The 22,680-nt window shown below is 40.1% G+C and overlaps 2 protein-coding genes across 2 annotated transcripts; both read left to right on the plus strand.

Annotated features, from left to right (window-relative positions):
• The first annotated feature begins 547 nt into the window (after positions 1-547).
• Positions 548-6,137, plus strand: LOC121605983 (photoreceptor-specific nuclear receptor-like). Its single transcript, XM_041936137.1, has 8 exons — positions 548-943; positions 1,627-1,777; positions 2,342-2,445; positions 2,561-2,863; positions 3,245-3,423; positions 3,993-4,233; positions 5,095-5,200; positions 5,638-6,137. Exons 1-8 carry the CDS (start codon positions 850-852, stop codon positions 5,768-5,770), a joined length of 1,311 nt encoding a protein of 436 aa, XP_041792071.1. The 5' UTR covers positions 548-849; the 3' UTR covers positions 5,771-6,137.
• A 3,248-nt stretch (positions 6,138-9,385) lies between these two features.
• On the plus strand, positions 9,386-21,460 carry LOC121609301 (receptor for retinol uptake stra6-like). Its single transcript, XM_041940893.1, has 17 exons — positions 9,386-9,513; positions 9,882-9,948; positions 13,007-13,092; positions 13,182-13,321; positions 13,732-13,898; positions 14,433-14,540; positions 15,223-15,290; positions 16,190-16,269; positions 16,466-16,527; positions 16,610-16,772; positions 16,869-16,944; positions 17,441-17,574; positions 18,558-18,675; positions 18,764-18,865; positions 19,545-19,708; positions 19,920-20,057; positions 20,445-21,460. Exons 1-17 carry the CDS (start codon positions 9,413-9,415, stop codon positions 20,720-20,722), a joined length of 2,052 nt encoding a protein of 683 aa, XP_041796827.1. The 5' UTR covers positions 9,386-9,412; the 3' UTR covers positions 20,723-21,460.
• Positions 21,461-22,680: the final 1,220 nt, after the last annotated feature.

Consider the following 22,680-nt stretch of genomic DNA (forward strand, 5'->3'; position numbering starts at 1 on the left):
GAGCGAAATGAGAGTTAATAGGCAGCTCCTCAGCAAACACTAGGGGTCATTATGAATTGGAGGCAATCACACAGATCAAATATACAGCGGGGGGAAATGGAGCTGGAATTTGGAGGCGAAAAAAGGAGGGACAGGAGGGGAAATACAAATCGAAGAGGCTGGTAAATATAATAATGTGCGCCTCATGTAATCATCCATTTAAATGCAGATACTGAAGAGGAGCGTTGACTGATGGATGCCCTCATGGGCAGAGGAGACACGAGGAGACGGAGCTGGATGGGAACTGGTCTAAAGTTACAGATGGAGTTTTAGAAGTCATCCCTGCTCCTGTTCTGTTCTGTTGTTGTTTGCAGATGAAGATCCGAGCACCAATGTTCTGGCAATGTGACTGATTGATCCAGTAGATGAACAGTAAAGATTAAGAGGATGACAAATAAGCATGCTGCTTACACAGCGCATGGGGCTAATCCTCCCCCTCCACCCCCCCGGGCTCCCTTTTGAGGAGCAGCCACCGAGGAGCACCCACAGACAGTGACGGACCCCGACGGCCAAAGGGAGGACTCACAACCTGCTGACGTGCAACAAGTGGGAGCTCGAGCTGATGGCAGGACCCCAGCCCATCTGCATCTCCACACCAGAGGCTGCAACACAGTAGAGCCTCTGCAGGGGACTCCACCTCCCATCTGGAGGCCTGACAGCTACATATTTCTGGAACAAAAGGAGCTTTTTGTGTGTTGACCTTGGACGCTGTATCTTGAAAGTTTAAAACTCCAGAGAAGAGGACTAAAAGTGAACAACAAAGTTTCTCATCTCCCTTCGTCATTACTCAGGAGACATTTTTAATATAAAATGATGGAGGACCACCTGTCGAAGATCCCCATGATGTCCTCCGCTTCCCCCACTGAGTCCTCTGGGAGCGGTGGGACTGATGACAGCAGAGGAGGTGAGTTTCAGCAGGAGCAACAGGTGCCTGAAGCCTGAAGCCTGAAGGATGAGACCTAAACTAGGCCTGTAGTCAGGAAAAAAAACAGATTTCTAATCATCTTGATTTTTAAATTATAAGTTTGTGCTTGAGATCCCAGATGACAAAACTGTTTTGTGCCTTCTGTCTTTTTAAGACCATCTGTTTAATTTATGGAAAGTTTCTTTAACATTACACAATCATGAGGTCAAACTGAAAGCTCATGAATATGCACAGAAATCCATTTTTGTTCAAATAGAAACACAGTTGTTTGCTCCAAACTTGCATAAGTGCAATTCAAATATACTTAATCAAAGTAAAACAAGGACAAAATGAATATTTATTATGCAACTGTGAGCAAAACTGCTCTGTGAATTTATGAGAATTAATGGGTTTATTTGGATTAATTTCAGCATCCCTGCATCGTTTGTGTTAGTTGTTAATCTGCTCCCAGTTATTTATTGTTTTAACTTCATACTCATCCACTAAATGAGATTTTCAGACCCAAACGGCTGTTGCAATATTGACTGGAGGGTTTTGTCCGACTGCTGAGCTGCATGCAGACTGAGCTAACAGTACAGATGGCAGGCACATGTGTGAAACAATACCAGACTACATGAATGGCACTAACCGACCTGCCCTGTGTGACCGTGTTTGACTCGCAGCCAAGAGTCCAGCCCCGGGCAAAGCTCTGAGCCCGGCTCTGGTCTGCAAAGTGTGCGGAGACACCAGCAGCGGGAAACATTACGGCATCTACGCCTGCAACGGCTGCAGCGGCTTCTTCAAACGCAGCGTGAGGAGGAGGCTCATTTACAGGCAAGAGAAAGCTGTCCACGACCCATGAAAGCCAGTTAGTGTAGGAGGTGCATTATGGGAAATTAAGGCAAATTCAAAGTAAAAATATGACACGCTTTTCATCATTTTATCCGAAAAATTCCCATTAAGTTCAGTTATATCCACAGCCTCACATTTTGGTGTAATATCATGAAAGAAATGATTCATAGATCGTTTTTCTGTTAGTATAAATATGTGCTTTTTTCTCATAACAGCAGAATCAAATGGAAACAAGTTTAAAACATCGTAAACTGATTGGTAGAGTCCATATGGTCCACAGTTGTCCATGCAGATGGTCATACGTGGCTTTTCATATAAATGAATAATATAATAATAATTCTTTCATGAAAGAATTGCATCTCCAAGTGCTTTACAGTGAAGAAATCACATGCACCAAGTGCTTGCTGTAAAAAAAGACATAGAATGACAATAAAAACAAGAATAGAACATGTAAATCTAATATCTAATCTAATATCTAATATAATTGTTCATATTGTTAGTTTTGAGTGGACTCTCCCTTTAATGCCTTGGCTGTGGATTTTACAGGTGCCAGGCTGGGACCGGCATGTGTCCAGTGGACAAAGCTCATCGTAACCAGTGCCAGGCCTGTCGGCTGAAGAAGTGCCTGCAGGCGGGCATGAATAAAGATGGTAAGTGTGGAAACAGATGCGAGGATGTGAGAGACAATGTGAGGAACCTTCACTGTGAGGTTCAAATAAAAGTGTGTGAAGTCAAAATGAAAAGTCCTTCTCCTCCTCACTGCAGCGGTGCAGAACGAGCGGCAGCCCCGCAGCACAGCTCAGGTCCGTCTGGACTCCATCGACGTGGACCCCGAGAAGGACCACCTTGCCACCACACGGGAGCCCACCTCCTGTTCTTCATCCTCTTCCTCCTCCTCCTCTTCCTCCTCCTCAAGTGGCTCTGTCATCACGTGGCCCCATATCTCCTCCTCCATGTCCATCACCTCCTCTGTCGCCCCACAGCGCTGCATCAGTCCCCAGAACAACCACCGCTTCATGGCCAGCCTCATGACGGCTGAGACCTGCGCCAAGCTGGAGCCCGAGGACGGTGAGGAGGGTTTAATATTTGAGAGCGAGGCGACGTTGATCAAAATCTGTGACAGCTTAACAGTACAGTGTGAGGTCACCATTACAACAACACTGTTTTCAGGAAGGAAGAGGAATATAATTTAAGATAAAAAGGCCAAAAGTCCAGAATGCACTATTCATTTCAATTCATTTTCTTAGGGGGCTGTCTGGCATTAGAATACTTCCATTTAACATGCAATATTCAGCATGTAGCAAGCCTAATTAGCATATGAACATGCTCAAAGATAGCATGCTAGCAAGCTAACAAAGTTAACATGTTAGCATGCATAGATAAACTGCTTTGATTGAACCCAACCGATACTGCCAAATTTGTGACCTGACCCTGAACCCTGAATTTCAGTGGACGAGAACATCGATGTAACCAGCAACGAGCCGGAGCGAGCGTCCTCGGAGTACCACATGGCTCTGTACCCGTCCAGCTCCGAAAATGTGTACGAGACCTCGGCAAGGCTGCTCTTCATGTCAGTGAAGTGGGCCAAGAACCTGCCGGTTTTTTCCAACCTGCCGTTCAGAGACCAGGTGAGACTCAGAAATTTTGGTACCCAATTTTGATTAAATTTTAGTCTTTTGACAAAAATTTTCATTCATTTTAGTAAAATTCTTGTCATTCATCCACCTTTCACATAATCATTTAGCTATCTTTTGTTGAAAACAATTTAAGTTTTTAGCTAGTTTTATTTAGTTTGTTCATTTATTGTTTAATTTTAGTCAAAATTTTGCTGTAAATTTTTTTGTGTCAGTGTTTTTTTGATGAAATTGACACTGGTTGTAGGAATTATACAAAAAGATCAAATATAAACTAAAATTTTGACCCTATAGGTCAAAAATATGTAAACATAATTTTTTCTCAAATTCAAATTCTGTTTTTTGTCACAAAATGAAAGGAAGTCATAATTGTGGAAAAAGTAGTACTGCGGGATAATTATATGAAATTTGTGCTCACTCTTATTTTATAAATTATGGAGTATCCATTCTCAGCAAGTTCTTTTTTGGCAGAGTTGGGCTTCCATACCTCTTTGTTTCAGCTTTAATCACTGTGGTTACAAAGCTTTAGTTTACAGCTTTGTTTTGCGTCACTGTCCCACCAGGTGATCTTGCTGGAAGAGGCGTGGAGCGAGCTCTTCCTGCTCTGCGCCATCCAGTGGTCTCTGCCGCTGGACAGCTGCCCGCTGCTCTCTCTGCCCGACCTCTGCCCCGGCATGCAGGGGAAAACCAGCTACACCAGCCTGGACCTGCGCCTCCTGCAGGAGGTCTTCAGCCGCTTCAAGGCCCTCGCCGTCGATCCCACAGAGTTCGCCTGCCTCAAGGCCATCGTGCTCTTCAAGCCAGGTGAGGCCAGCAGCACTGAGAGGAGCTGAAACTACAAGTAAAACAAATAATCAATTATCTTCTGTTTAATTACAGTTAATCATTTCTCCTTTAATGATTTGATTCTAAGGCCCTAAAGGACTGTAAATAAATCTTCTACCAGGCCCAGTAGCTTTGGCTTTCCAGATGGTGATGTAATTAAATGCTGCCACATAAAATCATACAAACTCAACATAAATATAGAAAATATGACCTTAACCTAACACATATGCAGGTTGTCATGCTGAGGACATTTTTTTCTCCCGATGGTGATGAACTATTTTTACATTGAAGACTGAATGGTCTTCTCTCTTGCGCCTCCTTGTAGGCAAATTATTTTTAACCCAGTTAGTACTTTCATATTGTAGAGTGTGATCGATATTTCTACCCATGAGGGCAGCTAGCAGGATGATTTTTTTTAAACACTTTATTTAGGCACTGGGACAAAAGTCAGGAGGTGAAAAACCTAATTCTTAGAATGAGGAGCTAGAAAATATACAAAAAACTCCAACTCCAGTAAAGCAACTGAACATAATCCACAAGAACATTATATTAGAACACTGAAGTATGCTTATTTGAATTAAAGTGGCTCCTCTCACACCTCTGGCATATTTAATAATTTGCCCATATGAATATTTGTTGCATCTGGTTATTCTTTGGTCATGATGATAACAACCACAACAACAACAACAATAATAATGGTTAGTGTTACTTTCTTCTTGACAGTTGCTCCTGTTTTTAGGACATTTCAGTTCTAAATAATTCAGCTGTCAGTATGAATGACACCAGCTCACATTACTGACTGAATCTATGACTCACATCAGTGTTTCCTCTCCTCCACAGAGACTCGTGGGCTGAAAGATCCAGAACAAGTGGAGAACCTGCAGGATCAGTCTCAGGTGATGCTGGGACAACACATCCGCTCACACTACCCGAGTCAACCAGCCAGGTAACACCCACAGACCACAAAATGAGTCAGAGTTTTGGATTTGTATCATGAAGAATAAGAAAATGACAAGAAAAGCTCTGCATAACCTCACGGCCCGAATCAATCACTGTGCGCTGAAAGCTGCTGGTGAAAGCTATTTTTAGCACAGACAGTTCTAAAATTAAAATGTTGCCTTCAAGGACTTGAGACTTCTCAGCCTGCTTTGACAGATTTGAGACTCATCTTCAACTTTTCTCATATGACTAAAACTCTGACTTGGACTAATGAAGCCTCACAGGCACCTGTAGTTCTTTTATAAACCATGTTTCAGTGTAAAGAGGTGGATTTTTTCCCACTTCAGTCAAATCTTGAACTCTCAATTCCTTGTTGCAACAAATTGTTTCATTTCCTGTTTCATGCAGAAGTTGATGCTGTTTTTGTTTCCTGTGTGTTTTCAGGTTCGGAAAGCTGCTTCTTCTTCTTCCCTCTCTGCGTTTTGTGAATTCGGAGCGGATCGAGTTGCTGTTCTTCCACAGGACCATCGGAAACACGCCCATGGAGAAACTGCTGTGTGACATGTTCAAAAACTAAAACCATCCCGCCGAAAGCCCTGCAGTCGTCAGTGACCTCTGGGTTTGGAGGACAATGGTTGACACATATTTGCTTTGTATTTCTGTGCACATATCAGAGATTCTGCGTGCTGTTATTTTTTTAAAGGCCACTTTATTATTTGTTTGTTGTTTCCACATCAGGTCGTTCTGAAAATGAAAATGCAATTCAGTTCTTATCATCATGCTTGCTGTCTATTTGTATCATATTTAGGCTCTGATCACATTTCGTCCTCTAGTATTTCATTATTTTTGTGTTTTTTGTGACAATGCAGATCTTTATTTGTTTGGTCATAGATGGACTGTTTATCCCCACTGACATTACTGTGTACTGTTACATTCATGTTGTCAAGCCGATGAAGTAAAAATTGCTTGAAAATGCTTTTTGTTTTTGTTTTTTATCAGAATATCACAGACTTTCACCAATAAACAGTTCCCTATGCATCAAATGCAAATGAATGAAGAATTAAATGGATATATAATGTGTGTCAGCTACAATGAGTGTGGATGTGTTTACTGAGACCTGGACTTCCTGCAATGACGAGACTCAATCAAACAGCGCCCTCTTCTGTCTGCTTAACACACAAATAGTCAACACACACACACTCAACATAATCTTTAAACATAAAATGTCGATGACAGTTGAGTCCTTCAGTCTGAGTTACAGTTTCAGTTGTTATTAAAAATATGTCTAATTTGAAAAAGGCCAATTAATTCTTATTCTTATATTTTCCAATTACTGCAGGATGGAAGAGAAACATACTGAGTTAAGGGCCTGTTAAAGCTTTTCTTGTCCTGTCTTTGGGTAATAATCCTTCCCAGCGAGGCTCTGGCTCAGAGATGGATGGATACTGCTGTGAAGCACTTTTCTCTCCCTGTTCTCATCTGAACTCTGAACGCAGCATCTTCGTTTGACCTTGACTCCTGCCACACCCCACCGGTTCTGTAACTTCAACGTCTTATAACGACCTCCTTGTTTCCTTGTGTTTTCTTCTGATCTGAAGTTTCATGTTAGTATCTGTTTTTCCCGTTTGCTCCATTAAACTTCAGAACTCTGTTGAACTGAACTCAGTTTTCTGAGCTTGATGCCTCCAGAAATCAACTCTGAAGGGTGAATACGGTAACTGATCAAACCCATCACAACTTTAACTGAGAAGCAGGTCTGATTTTTCTTTGTTAGCACAGAAATTATGTGGTTTGAAAATTGAGTGATAATTCAGAAAAATAGTTGCTGGATGTGTGGAATGATACACACACACACACACACACACACATATATGAAACTGGAGTGAAATCTGGATCATTTTACAGCACAAAACAGGAAGTGGCTTTAAACTTTTCTGTTTCAGGTAGATGAAACGCCACTCCTTTAACTCTTCAAGGTCCTTTGTTTATGGTAAATGTAGCAAATATTACCATTAAAGTGACACTTCTTCAGACAGCTGTACAGTGACAGTATTAATGTAATATGGAAATGAAGTGTTTGAAATTCACATCACTTTGAAAGAGCAGATGCTTGCAGCTGAAGCGAGTGTTGCTGTAATTCAAACAAATGTCAGTTTGATAAGAGACGTCACTCAGCATTACTTTACCTTCTGATTCAAGCAGAACTGGAAACATTAAACGTCAGTGTCAGTGACTGAAATAGAATAAAATATAATTATAAAAATGAACAATAAAAAATAAAAGACGACTCTGGAGAGAAAAAGAACCCCACAGCTTTGCTTTTAGTGCAGTCGTTCAGTGTTATAAGTCTTAAATTGAACTTTGATTCATGAGGTAAGAACAGCATCCAGCTGTTTTTACAGCGCTGGTGGCCTTTCTATGTTGAAACTGCGGCAGCAGAGCATTGTGGGTCCTAACAGAGTCTGAAAATCCTGGGCTCAGATCAGCTGGTCCTCTGCGGCCTCTGTCATATGAGCGAGCTCACAGATCCAGATTAAGAAAACTCAAAGGACATTCGACTGTTTACACTGCAAAGTGTGCTGCAAAAAAAATGAACTTTAGATGTTCTTTATGCTGCACAGCTGAACAGTCAAAGCTTCACGTGCACCACTGAGTCCATCTTTAAGCTCCAGTTTGCAGTTTGATCTGTCTTTGTCCTCTCACTACATGTCCTTCCTTTCTGTTTGTTACATCATAAAAATGAAACTCAAGTCAAGGCTTTACCTCACGTGTTAAACAACGCTCAACATTCTCATTCTGGCCTTTCTTAAGCTCTTTTCACACAAAGGTTTCCCCTGTTTAAACGAGAGATTTTCATCTTATTATGAGATTAGTCTCTTGAGTAACAGGCGGAGGAAGGCAGACAGGTCAACGCACGTTCCAGCGCAAAATGGAAATCAACTGAAATCACACAGAGAGCTTTTATTTAACATGAACACAGCAAACATGAGATATTCAGATGTATCAGGCATCATAATTACTTTTGGTTTGAAGGAAACGTACATGCAGGCACAGTGTGGCAAAAGTCCAATTTTAGTTGACACAGTATTTATGACATTTATGCACAAAATCTTCTTTGTTGGGTGACAATCAGGATAAAACTGTTTCACATAAGGCTGCAACTAATGACAATTTTCATTTTGGATTAACCTGTTGATTATTTAGATGAATTTGATTGATTGTGTCATAAGATTGTCTCATTGTGTGAGTCATAAAACTCTTGAAAATAATGAGAAAGCTGTTGCAGTTATCTTGAGCCCAAACTGACACGTTCACAATGCTTCACAACCAGTGGGGTGCACAGACTTTTTGATGGGCAGGGGCGGAAAGGAAAAAAAGGGCACATATAGCGTGTCCTCGCCACTGAAGAGGGCACTTTAACACGCGTTTTGGCTCCCAGGGGGCACTTTAGCACGCGTTTTGGCTCCCAAGAGGGCACTTTAGAGCGCGTTTTGGCGTCCAAGAGGGCACTTTAGCACGCATTTTTCAAAAACTGCCCCCCCCCACCCCCCGTGCACGCCACTGTTCACAACTAAAATTGAAAGAAATTAATATTTAAAATAATTACAGGAAAAGGCAGCACAAAAAAATGATTTAAACGATTCTAAAAATAGGTGGCAATTAATTTTCTGTCAATCCACTAATCAATTAATCAAGCAAATGTTTCATCTCTACTTGTACTTACTGTTGGGTACTTTAATCTACAACAAAACATCATATTTTATAAGATGTTCATACATCAACATACAATGTTCACAGTATAACTAAAGCCCCCCCCCCCCAATAATTGTACTTAGTTACATTCCACCACTGAATACATGATTGATTAAATGATTTAAATGATTTAAATCATGAATCATGAATGGTTAGCCACCATATGACGGAGCAGCAGAGGTCACTTGAGGTCAGTTTCCTCCTCCACTTCTTCTCGTGTTCACTCTAACGCTGAACCTCTCCCTCCTCTTCCTCCCCTCTGTGCAGCTGTTAATCTGCTGTGTTTCAGCTCCTTGTTGGGCTGGAATGTGTCTGAGTGTTTGGGCCAAACTGTCCCGACACGTCACAGCAGCAGCAGCGGCAGCAGCAGATCTCTGAGCCAGTTTACCAGAGCGGAGGAGGATCTAGAGTCCTCTGGATCTTCAATCGTCCTGCTTCACCTGTTTGACCCATCTGAGTGGCTGCGATGAATCACAGCAAGGTTGAATTTGAGCCTTTTGAATATTCCTACTATGACTATTCAGACTGGTACTCGAACAACGCAGAGCCAACCAAACCACCCAAAGAGTGAGTGTGAAACCCATCTGAGGACACTTTAATGTTCAAGTCAAGGGGCTGTATGTTTGTAAAAAAGTCAGATTTTCATTCCTGTTTTGATCATTGTTATCATTAGTTTGTTGATTAACTTGCTGATAGCTGTTGCCTTCATGACAACAGTGAGGTGGTGATTTTAGGTCCTTTTCCTTCTCTACCTAGTAAATATTTTCATTTATTTACCTGGAAAACAATTAAATGTAACCTTGAAATCAGGATTAATCCTACAAAGAACTAATTAAATCGTACTGATTCATTTATCCGATAGTAAACATAGTTATCATCACTAGCTAAATGTATTTTGAACCTCTTTTTAATTAAATGTGTTTTGTTTTGTTTAGAGTTATTTTACCATGTGACCCCACAGTGGACGATAAGCTCTTCCATATATGCATGCTGTCAATATCTGTAAGTATGCTCACATTCTGCTTTTCAATGATTTCTAACTGTTCTGTCTTGTGACATTTATATCCATGTAGTGTTTATTTATGGGAATGGATATTTATGTCCACAGCAAAGAACTCTACTGGCGTATTTGTCCAGTCTGTCACATTAAAAGCCACACTTTAATTATTCAAAGCATGAAAAAGAAGCAAAGATTTCTTAATGAGGTAGTTTTTCAGGCAGGGTGAAACTGCATGAAAGTCTATGTAGTAAATTAATACAGAGATTTTAATAATAGGCTAGGGAAAAAGCCAAGTCAGGCCAATTGCATGTGAATGTCGGCACTCTTGACTACATTGTGGCATCAGAACACCAGAGGTGAGATGCTCAGGCCCATATTTGACTGAATAAGTATTATATAAATAAGTTTATATAGAATTATTATGAGTAGAACTGAATCATCTTCTGTTTGCAGCACCTGGGTCAGTGTAAAGTCAAGCAACTATAAAGAAATGCTGTTTTTATATAATAGCTCAAGTCATGTGCACAACAGTCACATTGAACAACATTTTTCCTTCATACATTGTGTAAAAAAAAAAGGACAGGGCTGCACGGTGGCTCGGTGGTTAGCAGCGTCGCCTCACAGCTAGAAGATTCCCGATTCCGCCTGGGGTCTTTCTGTGTGGAGTTTGCATGTTCTCCCTGTGCAGCGTGGGTTTTCACCGGGTTCTCCGGCTTCCTCCCACAGTCCAAAAACATGCTGAGGTTAACTGATAACTCTAAATTGTCCGTAGGTATGAATGAGTGGCGTGCGTGGTTGTTTGTCTGTATATGTCTGTGTTATTGTATATGTCTGTATATGTAGCCCTGTGGTAGGCTGGCGACCTGCCCAGGGTGTCCCCTGCCTTCGCCCGAGAGATGGCTGGGATAGGCTCCAGCCCCCCCCGTGACCCTGCAAAGGATTCAGCGGTGTATAGATAGATAATGGAGAATCTGGGACATAGACAAGACATAAAACAGTGCAGAAGTTACATCTAAAGAATAAAATAAAATAGAATACATATAAAATAGAATTAGATAAGAATAAGAGGTAATACTGTGGTCGACTGGTGTACATTAATGACAAAATAAATATAAACTGTAATGGAGACAGGCTGTGTGGTGTAGTGAATGTATAAGCGTAATGAGAACCATCTGTGGGCAGGTAAGAACAGGATGTGGACAGGTAACACACAACAGGAGGCAATAGACGTTCTAGAAAACAAAAAAAACTGAAATCAAACAAACAAAAAAATACCAAACAATAAAGCCCTCATTAGCATGTAGCTGCATAGCAACATGGCTTACCTAGCTAAACATACTTCCAGTAAAGGTTAAAGATGCTTTGGGCTTTCAAGTCTTTACCATCAGAAAAGATAATAATAAATATAAATATATAATTATACCTGAAACAGAACATTTAGGCCGATATTGTCCTCCAATGAGTCCAGACTTTGTTCTGAAGTTTTTGCATCTTCCATCAAATCCTTCAGTGTTTTTTTTCTATGAATGCATCAGATGTTGCTTCAGGGAGACGAGACGCTCGCTTTAAAGATGTCTGCCATCATTTTGCATTTACCCAATTACAAGTGAAGGCCGCTTTATCTCTGTCAGACATCTCCTCATACTGTGCACCGACTGGACATGGACCAATTACCCTGTTCAGTCAATAATGTGGAATAAACTGTGACAGCTGGGCGACTGCAGCTGATCAGAAATAACAAGATCCTCTAAAGAAGATTCTCTGCAAAATGAGGTTCTTTATATGAAGCCGTGATCGATCTAGTTGCATCTACAAAGCTGCTTCGCTTTGTTTTCAAGTTGCATAGTTTTAACGAGTTACTGTAGCTGGCAAACACTATGAAGAGCATGAACTGAAAATAAACTCAATTAAATCAAACTTAGCATTCACTTGGAAAGTTCACATTTTTGTGCCAGAAAGTGCTTTACAGTAAGACTTAGTGGTAGCCATCCAGCTAGCAATATTTGTCCCGAAACATAGTGGGAATATTATTTTTTGGATATACAATTGTTTCTTGAATGTTCCTACAACGTTTCCTAGATGGTACAATGGCAAGTTTTTGTGGCGTAAAACTATTGTTATGTTAGCTGAACGTTCTGGGAAGGTTAGCTGAATGTTCTCTAGATGTTAAACTGCAAGTTTCAGCTGAATAGGCCTGATGTTACAAATGTCCTTTGACATGTTCACAGAAAAAAGAAATTACTACTTCAAGAAGTGACTCTTTTACCTTTAAAGCAAGTCTCACTAATGAGGCTTTAATGAAATGGTGGTCCAAACACGCACACTTGGCACTAAGCCATGTATTGTTGGCATATATTAGTGTTATTAGCTTGTTGAAAATAACCTTTGCATATGTTTCAAAATGAATAATAAAAAAACATGAAAATATATGAAAGCACATTTGAATAACTGAAGTACTAGCAGCAAAAAAGGCCACAAGCAGGGAACCTCAGGGGAAGCTTGTTAAAATTACCCCCCAAGAAGTTACTTCATGTAGTTTTTAGAAAGTTGTAGGATTGTTACGTTGAACAAAAACATTTGCAAAGGCTGCCAGCAGGGAACATTAGGGGAACGTTGTTAAAATATAAACAAATAAAACATCTGGTTTTCAAGTACTTAAGCTCAGCATGTTTCGCTTTCAGATTCAAGTTTAAAGAAAGCTAAACTGTGTGACCATTGAAAATTAGTGCAACATACAAATAATATAATTTCTAAGCCAGTTTAAAAGGAGCAGAACCGTATTTGCATGAACAAAGTGATGACACATGTCTGGATGAAAATGTCTTTTGACAAGATAAAATGTTTAACTCAAGCTTTTGATGCCAGAGCTTTAAACCACTTGCTATAATGTGAAGAGTGTCTGAACATTTTCACGCAGCAGCTGAGGCTGATGAGACTTACCCTTTGTGAGGATACATCCAGTTGATGTTCCAGTCCATTTTATTCCAATATGTATTGTGCATATGTTGTTATAACTGTAATGTGGAAGTGCTGCATGATGAATTTCATCTTTCCCTGTAGCTGGTGATCATGTTGATCCTGGCAGTTCTCACCAGGAAGAACAAATTCTGCCAAGGATTTACAAGAGGATCCTCCAGCATCTTCAGGTGAATTTGAAAAGTCTTGAAAAACGGGGAGATGAATGGGACTTCAGGCTGCAGGTATATTCTCTAAATGCTCCTGTATGATCTTGCAGTCCTGCTAACTTCCTGGACCAGACTCAGAAAAAAGGCCTGGTCATGGCTGTGTTCGGACTGGTGTTCAGCAGGCTGGCAGTGCTGGTGATCGCCCCGGACCCTCTGCCTTTCTCCAAAGACACCCCAGCGGACGTTAAAGGTGGAAATTTGTATGTTTGCATTGTGTATTTAGAAAGGAGCTGCATATGTTTGTCTTGTTAAAATTGCAGCCATGTAACGGCAGCACTAATAATTAAGGACAAACATAATTACTCAAACAGTCGATCTTTTGCATAATTGCAATTAAACAGCAGAATTTTGTGCAGTCTCAGAATGTTTATAGAAAATTAAAGGAACACAATTTCTTTTATACGCTCATATCATAAAAATGTGTTATAATCACACACACTGTACACATACTGTAGTGGCTTTCATTTAGGTTTAGGCATACTTAAGTGAACTAATCTTTGAGAAGAAGCATGAAACTAAGTGATTTAAAGGACCCTGAAGAGTTTGGTGATCACACATCAGGGAATGAGACCCTCCTTTCTTTTATGGATTGTTTTTCAGAGTACATGAAGATAATCGCCATCTTCTACTACCCTGTCCTGTATTATCCTCTGCTGGTCTGCAGCACTCTGCAGCACAAAGCTGGTTACGTGTTCGGGACGCTCCTCTCCTTCACGCACTTTGGGGTCCTGGTGTGGCAGAAGTTCGACTGTCCAAAGACTCCAGAGGTGAGACGACAACAACGTGCAAGCATTATTAGCATATTAGCAGAGGGCGCTATTGCCATGAAGCAGTGCTAGCTGTTAGCAAACCGGTGCCTATTTACACATCCTGAGAAACACACTTAGAGCCGTGTTTCTGTCCACCTGCTGAATGTGAGTCCAATATTCTTTTCACTCTGTTTTGGTCTCCACCGGTGAGAAGAAATCTGTGACAGTGATGAGAGCTCAGATACTAAAACCAAAACAAAGAGCTGAAAGTTGCTAAAATGCTCTGAGGAGGAAGTGCAGAGTCTGGTGAGAAGCCACCACACAGTAATTCAGTCTGTTCAAAAATTTTATAATTAATATTAATTACTGCCGGTTTGACCTTTGGCAGTAAAGAATGTTAAAGGTCGACAGCGTTACCTCCCAGAAACACTGCACTGTTTAACATTTTATTCACCTCAGCTGAGACACATAAAACCACACATTTCAAAACATGGTGAACTGGTGAATCGATCCTTTAAAAAGATTAAATCTTTCCGGTTTTCCTCCTCACAGATCTATAAGTACTACGCTCTGCTGGCGAGTCTGCCTCAGCTGGCCTGCCTTGCATATCTGTGTGTCCAGTTTCCTTTGCTGTTTGTTAAAGGACCAAAGACTGACGAGGTGAGCAAAGTCAGAGTACAGACGTCAACGTCCAGCCAATAAAAAGAACCCTTGGTCCTCAACAGTTTTTCTGCCATATGATTTATGTGTAAATACCAACATGTAAGCTAACAGCAGGCTATCTCTGGTGCAGCTGGAGAAAGAAACATGAATTTCAACTATGTAAAACATAACCATGATTACTGTAAGCAGCTTGTGGAGAAAAGTGGGTTTAACTCAGCGCCCCTGAGAAGATTATGACGATGGAGGTGATGTTTTTTTTCCCCTTTCAAACATATAAATACAACAGAGTTTTTGTTTTAGCCGCAGGCTTAATCTGTCTACAGTTTTTCACTAATGATGAGAAGAGAAATAAATAAATCAACAGGAAAAACAACACTTTCTCTTACTAATCTTTTTAACTTTTATTAAACCTTCAGATTTTTCCGCTTATTCTAGTTAAAAACTGTTAACTGTTTTAGTCACCCATTGAGAATTATGCTTTTCTTTTCATGTCATGATGTTTTCGACCGAACATCGATTGAAGCTCAGGGGAATTTGCAGCTTCAAGAGCCCAAATTACACGGAATATGACAGAGAATCATGTTTTTGTCACTTTAAAATTAGATTAAAGCCTAGATAATGAAAGAATTTAAACATCCTCTCACACAGTGACTCACAAGTCTGAATGTTTTGCTCACAGGACCTCGACAGCAGCTACTACACCAACTATGTGAAGCTACTTCTAAAGAACAGGTCCTCCTCAGCCAGGTGAATGGAGATGGTTTTATGTGTTTTTCCCCTCTGTCTCTTCTACTTTTACCCCAAAACTTTATTTAACACACATGTCAAACAGAACATAACATCCAAAAATCCACCTGTCATCACTGGTGTATGTGAAAATAAAAAGTACGCTCATTACACATGGAGATTGGAAAGTAGATGTCAATAAAGAAGAAATGACAAATGATGATAATAATATAAATAAAAGTGAGCAGACAGATGAACAAAAGCAGATTTGATAAGAAAAACAGTAAGATAAAATACAGAAGGCATCTTGCTTTATTCACACATTTTACAAGTTCAATACATCAATCAGAAATAGTTGAAGAATAATGGGAGAGATTTAAAATTTATGAACTTGAATTTTAAACAGTGAAATTAGTAAATTATAATGTAAGAATATAAAATACTATCCTTCACTTCTCGCTGATTTGTACGATTCGTTTGATGAGCAAAAATATCCTGTTATCTCCAGGATGCTGTTGTATATGAACAAATCTTTATTTGATGGATATGGTTCAGGAACACTCGTATGATGGAGCTCATAACGTGATTTTATTTAACGACAAGGAAAACCCCTGAATTGTAATAGTAGATATAAAGGTATCCTGCTTTTTGTACTGTACATACGAGCAATTCTGAGTTACTGCTAGTTGAGTATTTCTATTTTTCTACTTTGCATCTACTACATTTCAGCATGTAGTATGTTTTTCTATCTACTGCATTGATCTGACAGTTGTTAGAAGTCAATATGCAGATTCAGAGTTCAAAGAAAATCACTGTTGTGGATCAAAAATCAGTATCTAAAAAACGTCAATTCTTTTTAAAATAAGAGATGAATTCTATAGTCTAATATGATCCATTCTCTGTGTTTTTATATATTATAGCTCTTCATCTACAGTCAAACCAACGTTGGCAGAGAGAATACTGGAGGTGCCTAAGAGTTATATTTATATACCAGAAAAAGGTTTGTGCACTCGTGCAACGACAATTTTTATATTTAATTGAGCAAACATTTTGTTTTTATGTCACACTGAGTGGAAACTGATTATCTGAACATTTTAGCTCCTAAAGTTAAAGCTTTGCACTGATGCAGTGATGATAAATCCTAAATGACTGTGACTGAAAAGAGGACTTCAAAAATGACGTCATTTGTCTTCCAGTGTTTCGTTTTCCACTGAAACTGGCTGTGTCAGCATTCGTTGCCTTTGTGGCGATATATCATGTAAGTCTTCAGACCGCCGTCACCTCTTAAATCACACAAAATCGAGTCGCTGCTGTAAATCCATCCTGTGTTCGCCTCTCAGACAGCGCTGCTGTTAGTCGTCCTGGTGGTCCCCACTCTCCACATCGTGCGTGCTGGGATTGATGAAAACATTGCCTTCCTGTTACTGGGCTTTGGCATCGTCCTGTCAGACGACAGGATGGAGGTGGTCAAAATTGTGACCTTCTATACGTGGTTGCTGGAGGGTATGCAGGGCTACTTTATTGGCTTTTAAAAAAATCTGGAGTGAGTTATTAAAAATGACTAACTTTGTTTGCCTTTTCCTCCATGTTGTTTGTTAGTGTGCTACCTCTGTGCGATGACCCTGTCTCTTTTGGTCAGTCTCATCATGCTCATGAGGTCCATGATTCTTCACAGGTAAGTGCAGTAAAACCTCGTAGACTGGAGTTGCAGGTAACTGAACAACCTCTTCTCTTAAAGCAAAATCAGTTGATTATTTCGGCAACTTGGCGGCAACAAACTGTAAAGAGGCTACTGAAATATTATCACCGTATGAAGTCGATACAGTTGCCGACGACATCCTGTAGACACAGAGCAACCTAATGCATTCATATACCTTCTAGTTCTGATTTGGTCTCCACCAGCTGCTGAGAGAAATCTGCCACATGGTAACAGAATTGTAAGCTTTGTGATTGGATGTTGGCCCATTTCTTTGCTCTCTGGGTCTTTGTGAGGCAGCTTTTTTTCTTCGTGGAATGACAGGAAGTTTCCATCCAGGTGTTGGAAGCAGCTGATCTCCTCACGTTCTCCGCCACCTTACACGCGACCTCATCTCTGTTGCTTTATGCTTTAGATTTGGTTCCCAGGCCTTCCTGTCTGAACTTAATGCACCACTGGTTTTAACTTGTTTCAGGTCAAACCTGAAAGGACTGTATAAGGGAGACATTTACAGCATTTACAACAGCCAGAAGACCATCCGTCCATCGAAACCTGGCATCGTCTGTTGGATGGGTTTGACAGGATACCAGGCTGCCATCGTCTCCCTCGGTAAAGATCAACCATAAATCAAAATCATCTTTGATTTTACTTTTATTTGAGTTTTTTTGAATTTTTTTCGTCAACAAATCTCATGAAGAAACAAACACCAAAAATTTGGTGATTCTGCTGGCATAAGTTATGAGAAAGGTCTATCAAAAGCATGCAAAAGTAATGAAAAATGAAAATCAGTCATGTTTCTTTCAGCTGGTTTGGGGCGATTAACAAGGCTATGCCAAGTGTAGTTTCATTAGAAGTTGGTGGTCTAGGCTACGTTATGCAGTTGTAATAAACAGGGTAGAAGAAGGAGAGGTCTTGAACCAAATGCAAAAACAGTTGTTTGCCAACTGCCAATAAACCTGGGCGAGGAAGAAGAAGAAGAAGAAGAAGAAGAAGAAAAAGAAGAAGAAGAAGAAGAAGAAAAAGAACCAGTGGCTTCGTCCATCAACGAGAGACAAATGGAGAGCGGTCCGTCTTCTTCTTCTTCTTCTTCTTCTTCTTCTTCTTCTCTCATAGTGGAAACATCATCAGTCATGTGAGTTAAATGTTAAATAAAAAAGGTTTCTCCGTCTCTCATTAACTCTTTTTCAAAAACGGCCAAAACTCTTCAAGTGAGGGTAAAAAAACTTCTTGAGGAAGTTTTATTGAATTTTGCAGTTTCAATCAACCTTTTCCCATACGATACTTCAAAATGTGCGTAAGAACACATTGATAGAAACACAGCTAATGTCGGTTATTTTGACGCAATCCCAAATACACCAACCTGCTGCCACAAATATTCACTAGCACATGAAATGTGTATCCCTTTTTACTACTGTTATAGTAACATTGACTAAAAACTCTAGATGTCATCCTTTTAAAGATCAGACCATATTTGTGATCCATTTTTAAAGTCTGTATCTTCAGGAACAAATGTGCTTGGTGCTGAATGCAGCAGGTAGACCCGAAGAGTGTGTGAGTGTCAAAAATGGCCTTCTCTGACTTTGTGTCGGCAGGAATGGCGATTCAGACTGTGGTGTTCTTCATCTGCTTCTTGTTCCTGGTGTTTCTGATCATTATCCCAGTTTTTCACGGTCGTAATATCATCGTCTTTGAAATTGCGGGAAAGGCGTGGTGAGTCAGCGACCTTTCATTGAGCCCTTTGTCGTTTTGCGATTATTGATCAAACCTGAGATTATTCACCATGTTTGTGATGCCTCAGGCCGGCTTGGGTTGCTCTGCTGCTGGTTACTGTGCTTCAACACGTGACTGCGAAGTTTGCTTTCATCAAAAAGGAAGCTGGTACGAGAGACTTGAACAACAGGTGCGTGAAGCCGATTCCAGTCCAATATAATTGATTAGGCAATTCAAGAATCGCAGAATAACAATTCAAGAGTCTCAGAATAAGATTAAATTGTCAATACAAAATTCTTCACTCTTCTTACTTGTGATATTCTTGGTATTTATTGTATATTTTGCTATTTTACAGAGTAAATTATTATTTCATTTTAGAGAGTTATTATATTCAGTATATATTAATCAATAATTAATTAATCAGTCCAGCTCTGCAACTCTACTCACTTAACTGATTCATTGCTAGTGCTGCAGGTTTTGCTGCAGAACATCAGTAGAAAATTACTGGAACTATATCACTGTATCACTGGAATATTATAATGATTTGATTGTTAATTTAGATTTTAACCTTTCAGGTCATTTCATCTGTATTGTTTCCAGGAATTCGAGCAACTTGAGAGACTTAGTACATTTAAGTTGAGGTGGACTACATTGATAAATAAAAAAAAATGGCTTCCAGAATTTGTTTTCCAGGCAGTTTGGACAACGCTTTGAAAACATAATTTTAATTCCATAAAGTTTGGAAACTCACAAGAGAAGCCACAGGGACCTGACTTTTATTAGACCCTCCCTCAAACTCCAGTTGTTGACAGCAGTTTTTCAGTTAAAACATGCGATACATGCAATAAATATTTCATGGTGATTTCTAGAGAGAGTCTGTTTCTCCTGACGTACCTGCTGTTCCTGATCAACACCATGGTCGGACTGATAGTCGCAATATGGAGAATGGTGATAACAGCTTTGTACAACATCATCCATCTCGGCCGTATTGACATCAGTCTGCTGCATCGCACTGCAGAGTCCTACGACCCAGGTATAATATTTCATTCAGTTTTTAACAGCTTTTGGATCACAATGGCATTGAGGAATATGGTAAATCAAGCTTTAGGTACACAGACTGAGACCAATGTCAACAATTAAATATGAAATATTAGTTACATAGTCAAAGAAAATGTGTAGGTTGGGACTATTTTTTGGGCCCTGAGCACAATCTGATTTTAGTCATATTCTGTGACCCCATCCAGCCTACAGATACTACACCCACTCCCTGAAGGTGGAGGTCAGCCAGTCACACCCGGTGATGAAGGCCTTCTGTGGGCTGTTGCTGGACTTGATGGTCGAGGGCGGCAGAGCTGGACAGAAAATAAGAGAGGCAGAGGAAGGTAGAGCAGGATCCTGTTGATCACTTTTAAATCCAGTTACATGTCTGATCCCCTCGTCCTGTATTCCACTTATCCACCACTCTGATCCTCAGCCTTTTATCCATCCCCCGTTCCAAACGGTTGACTTGAAGATATCAAACATTCATCACATTAATAACTGTTTAAAAGAACAATGAAACAATGGGAATTATTGTTTTGTAGAAGGAAACTCACCTTGTTTTACTTTCCACTGGGTTTTAATTTTCCCAGTTGACGAGGTCTTTTTCTAATCCCACGACTCTTTAAACAGTTTGTGCAATGCAGCGACATGCATTATATTCATGGTCCCTCCAACCCTCAGTGTGGTGTCTCATTCTGCCCTGACAGCCTGCTCCTCCATGCTTTCAGGGATTCAGGAGAACAGGCCGAGCAAGGCGACCACCCGCCGCAGGATTCGCTCTCGCTGGCAGCTGCTGTACACGCTGGTCAACAACCCGTCCCTCCTGGGTTCCAGGAAGCACTTCCAGACACTGCAGACCTCTGAGAGCATCCTGAACGGGACCCCCAACCACAGCTCCAAAAAAGGCAGCAAGAAGGAGGCCGACAAGCCGGCGTCCGAGCCCGTCCAGTCCACCGAGACCACGACAAACCAAGATAAAACTGAGTCTGATCCCTTATCTGTGTAGTGTGGCTGGCAGTATACTCCAAACAATATTACATTTAGCAAAACTGCCCACACAATCTAAACTTCTGGTCAACTTCTGGAGAAGCTTGTTGGGAGCAGCTGAGATCTAATACTTGAGCTTGAATATCTGCTGCAGGTGATTCATCAGTCTGGTTTAAGTTTGGCTAACCCACAGGTCTACACAGTGTGGTGATCCATAATTCCAACTTCTTAAATTCACGTTTTCTACAGCAACGACTTTATGTCCAATGTGATCTTGTCCGGGGTATACTGTCACTCTTACTGACATGATCCTACATTTTTATATGGTTCACATGGTGGCATTAGTCATTCAGGTTCATTCAAAGACTCTTTAATGAAGGTTACATCGGGTACATGGTGACAAACTTAAAGCCAGCAGCATGTTTGTTGTTTGTTGCTTAGAATGATATGAATGATAAAAGCCCAATAAAACTGAGAGATTTCTATCTGCTACGAAGCCAACACAAACAATAAAACAAAAACAGGTGAGGCTTACTCACCAAGAAGCTAACAGGAGTATCAGTTTCCCTCCCGCCTTTCTAAACTGTCCTTGCGTTCTGCTTGTGCAGAGCAGTTGAGGCCTTTTAGTGGTCACATATTGACGAGCACACAAAGTGCAGCGCCAGTTCTGATCAATGGCAGCATCAGAATAAGAGGTCATAGTCCCCTCTGCCTCCGGTAGATGCAGTTATGTCAACACATGCTGTGCTCCGTGCAACATGCTTCCTATTTGTTTTTCAATCTGATGGTGTTTGAAGGGGGTTTATAAGATCATGGAGGCAGAAATTCATCAAGCAACAGTGTGATTTGTCATTTAAAGAAAATAAAATCTCCAAAACTGGAGTCACAAGAATTTTCATATAAGATCAACAACATATGCCACTGTAAACTTTGGGTTTATGCTACTAATTACAGTGTAATATCTTAATATTATTGGCTAGAAGTTTGTGTGCGCTACAGTTTCTACATCAATTTCAGCTAATTATAGGATGAATCACATGAGGGGATACTGAGGCTAATCATATGACATACATGCAATCACACTACATATTATCACACTGACGGATTATAGTTTTCTTTTATACAATATATTTCCTATACGCGACTTTAATGGACAAACGAATAAACCGTTTTCCTAACATTTGACAAGTGACAGCTTAAACGTGACGAATAAAGATTAAGGGCTCTAATAAAAAGTGCAGGAACGCAGTTGTTCCTGAATTCTTGACTTCATTTATGTGCCATTTTACAATTATAATAAAATAAAATGTACAAATACACCAGAATCTATGAAGTGTGAAGTGTTTCTGAGTCCCATCATCATCCTACTAATCTGACTAAATAGCACCATAATTTGATTTATTTATTAATATACTTAGCCTGTTTTGTTTCATCCTACTAATTTTCAATAACTGATTGAACCATTTGCAAGGCGTCTTTGGTCCTCCATACAATGGCTGTTATTCTGTAATGGAAACAGGATAAATGCCAAATCGCATATTTATTTTTTAATGCATCAAGATTTTTTATATAATTGTTAGAATAATTTTAATTAACAAACCAATGTTGCTGTTTTTCTAATGTTTTACATGCAGTATTGTGGAATTTTGTAATGCCATGTTAGATGGGCATAATGTGGAAATAAAAAAACAAAACTATAAAAGCCACTAACTAATTATTTTGAATGCTGGTCGTAAAGGTGTGAGAGAAAACAAGAGGCAGACAGATGAGCCATCGCTCAGTATTCCTTTGTCAAAACTTTTATTGAGGCACATAGGATTAAGAGTTAGTGAGGATATTTAAACACTTTGGTAAAAACATACTGTTTCCTTTATTATAAAACAGAAAAAAGACAGCAGCACGGACCCAAAGTTATTCTTGAAGTCAGGAATATGTGCACAAGACGGCATACTGCGACTCACAACGACAGGCAGCATG

This window comes from Chelmon rostratus, chromosome 1 (assembly GCF_017976325.1).
Source record: "Chelmon rostratus isolate fCheRos1 chromosome 1, fCheRos1.pri, whole genome shotgun sequence".
Lineage (NCBI taxonomy): Eukaryota > Metazoa > Chordata > Actinopteri > Chaetodontiformes > Chaetodontidae > Chelmon > Chelmon rostratus.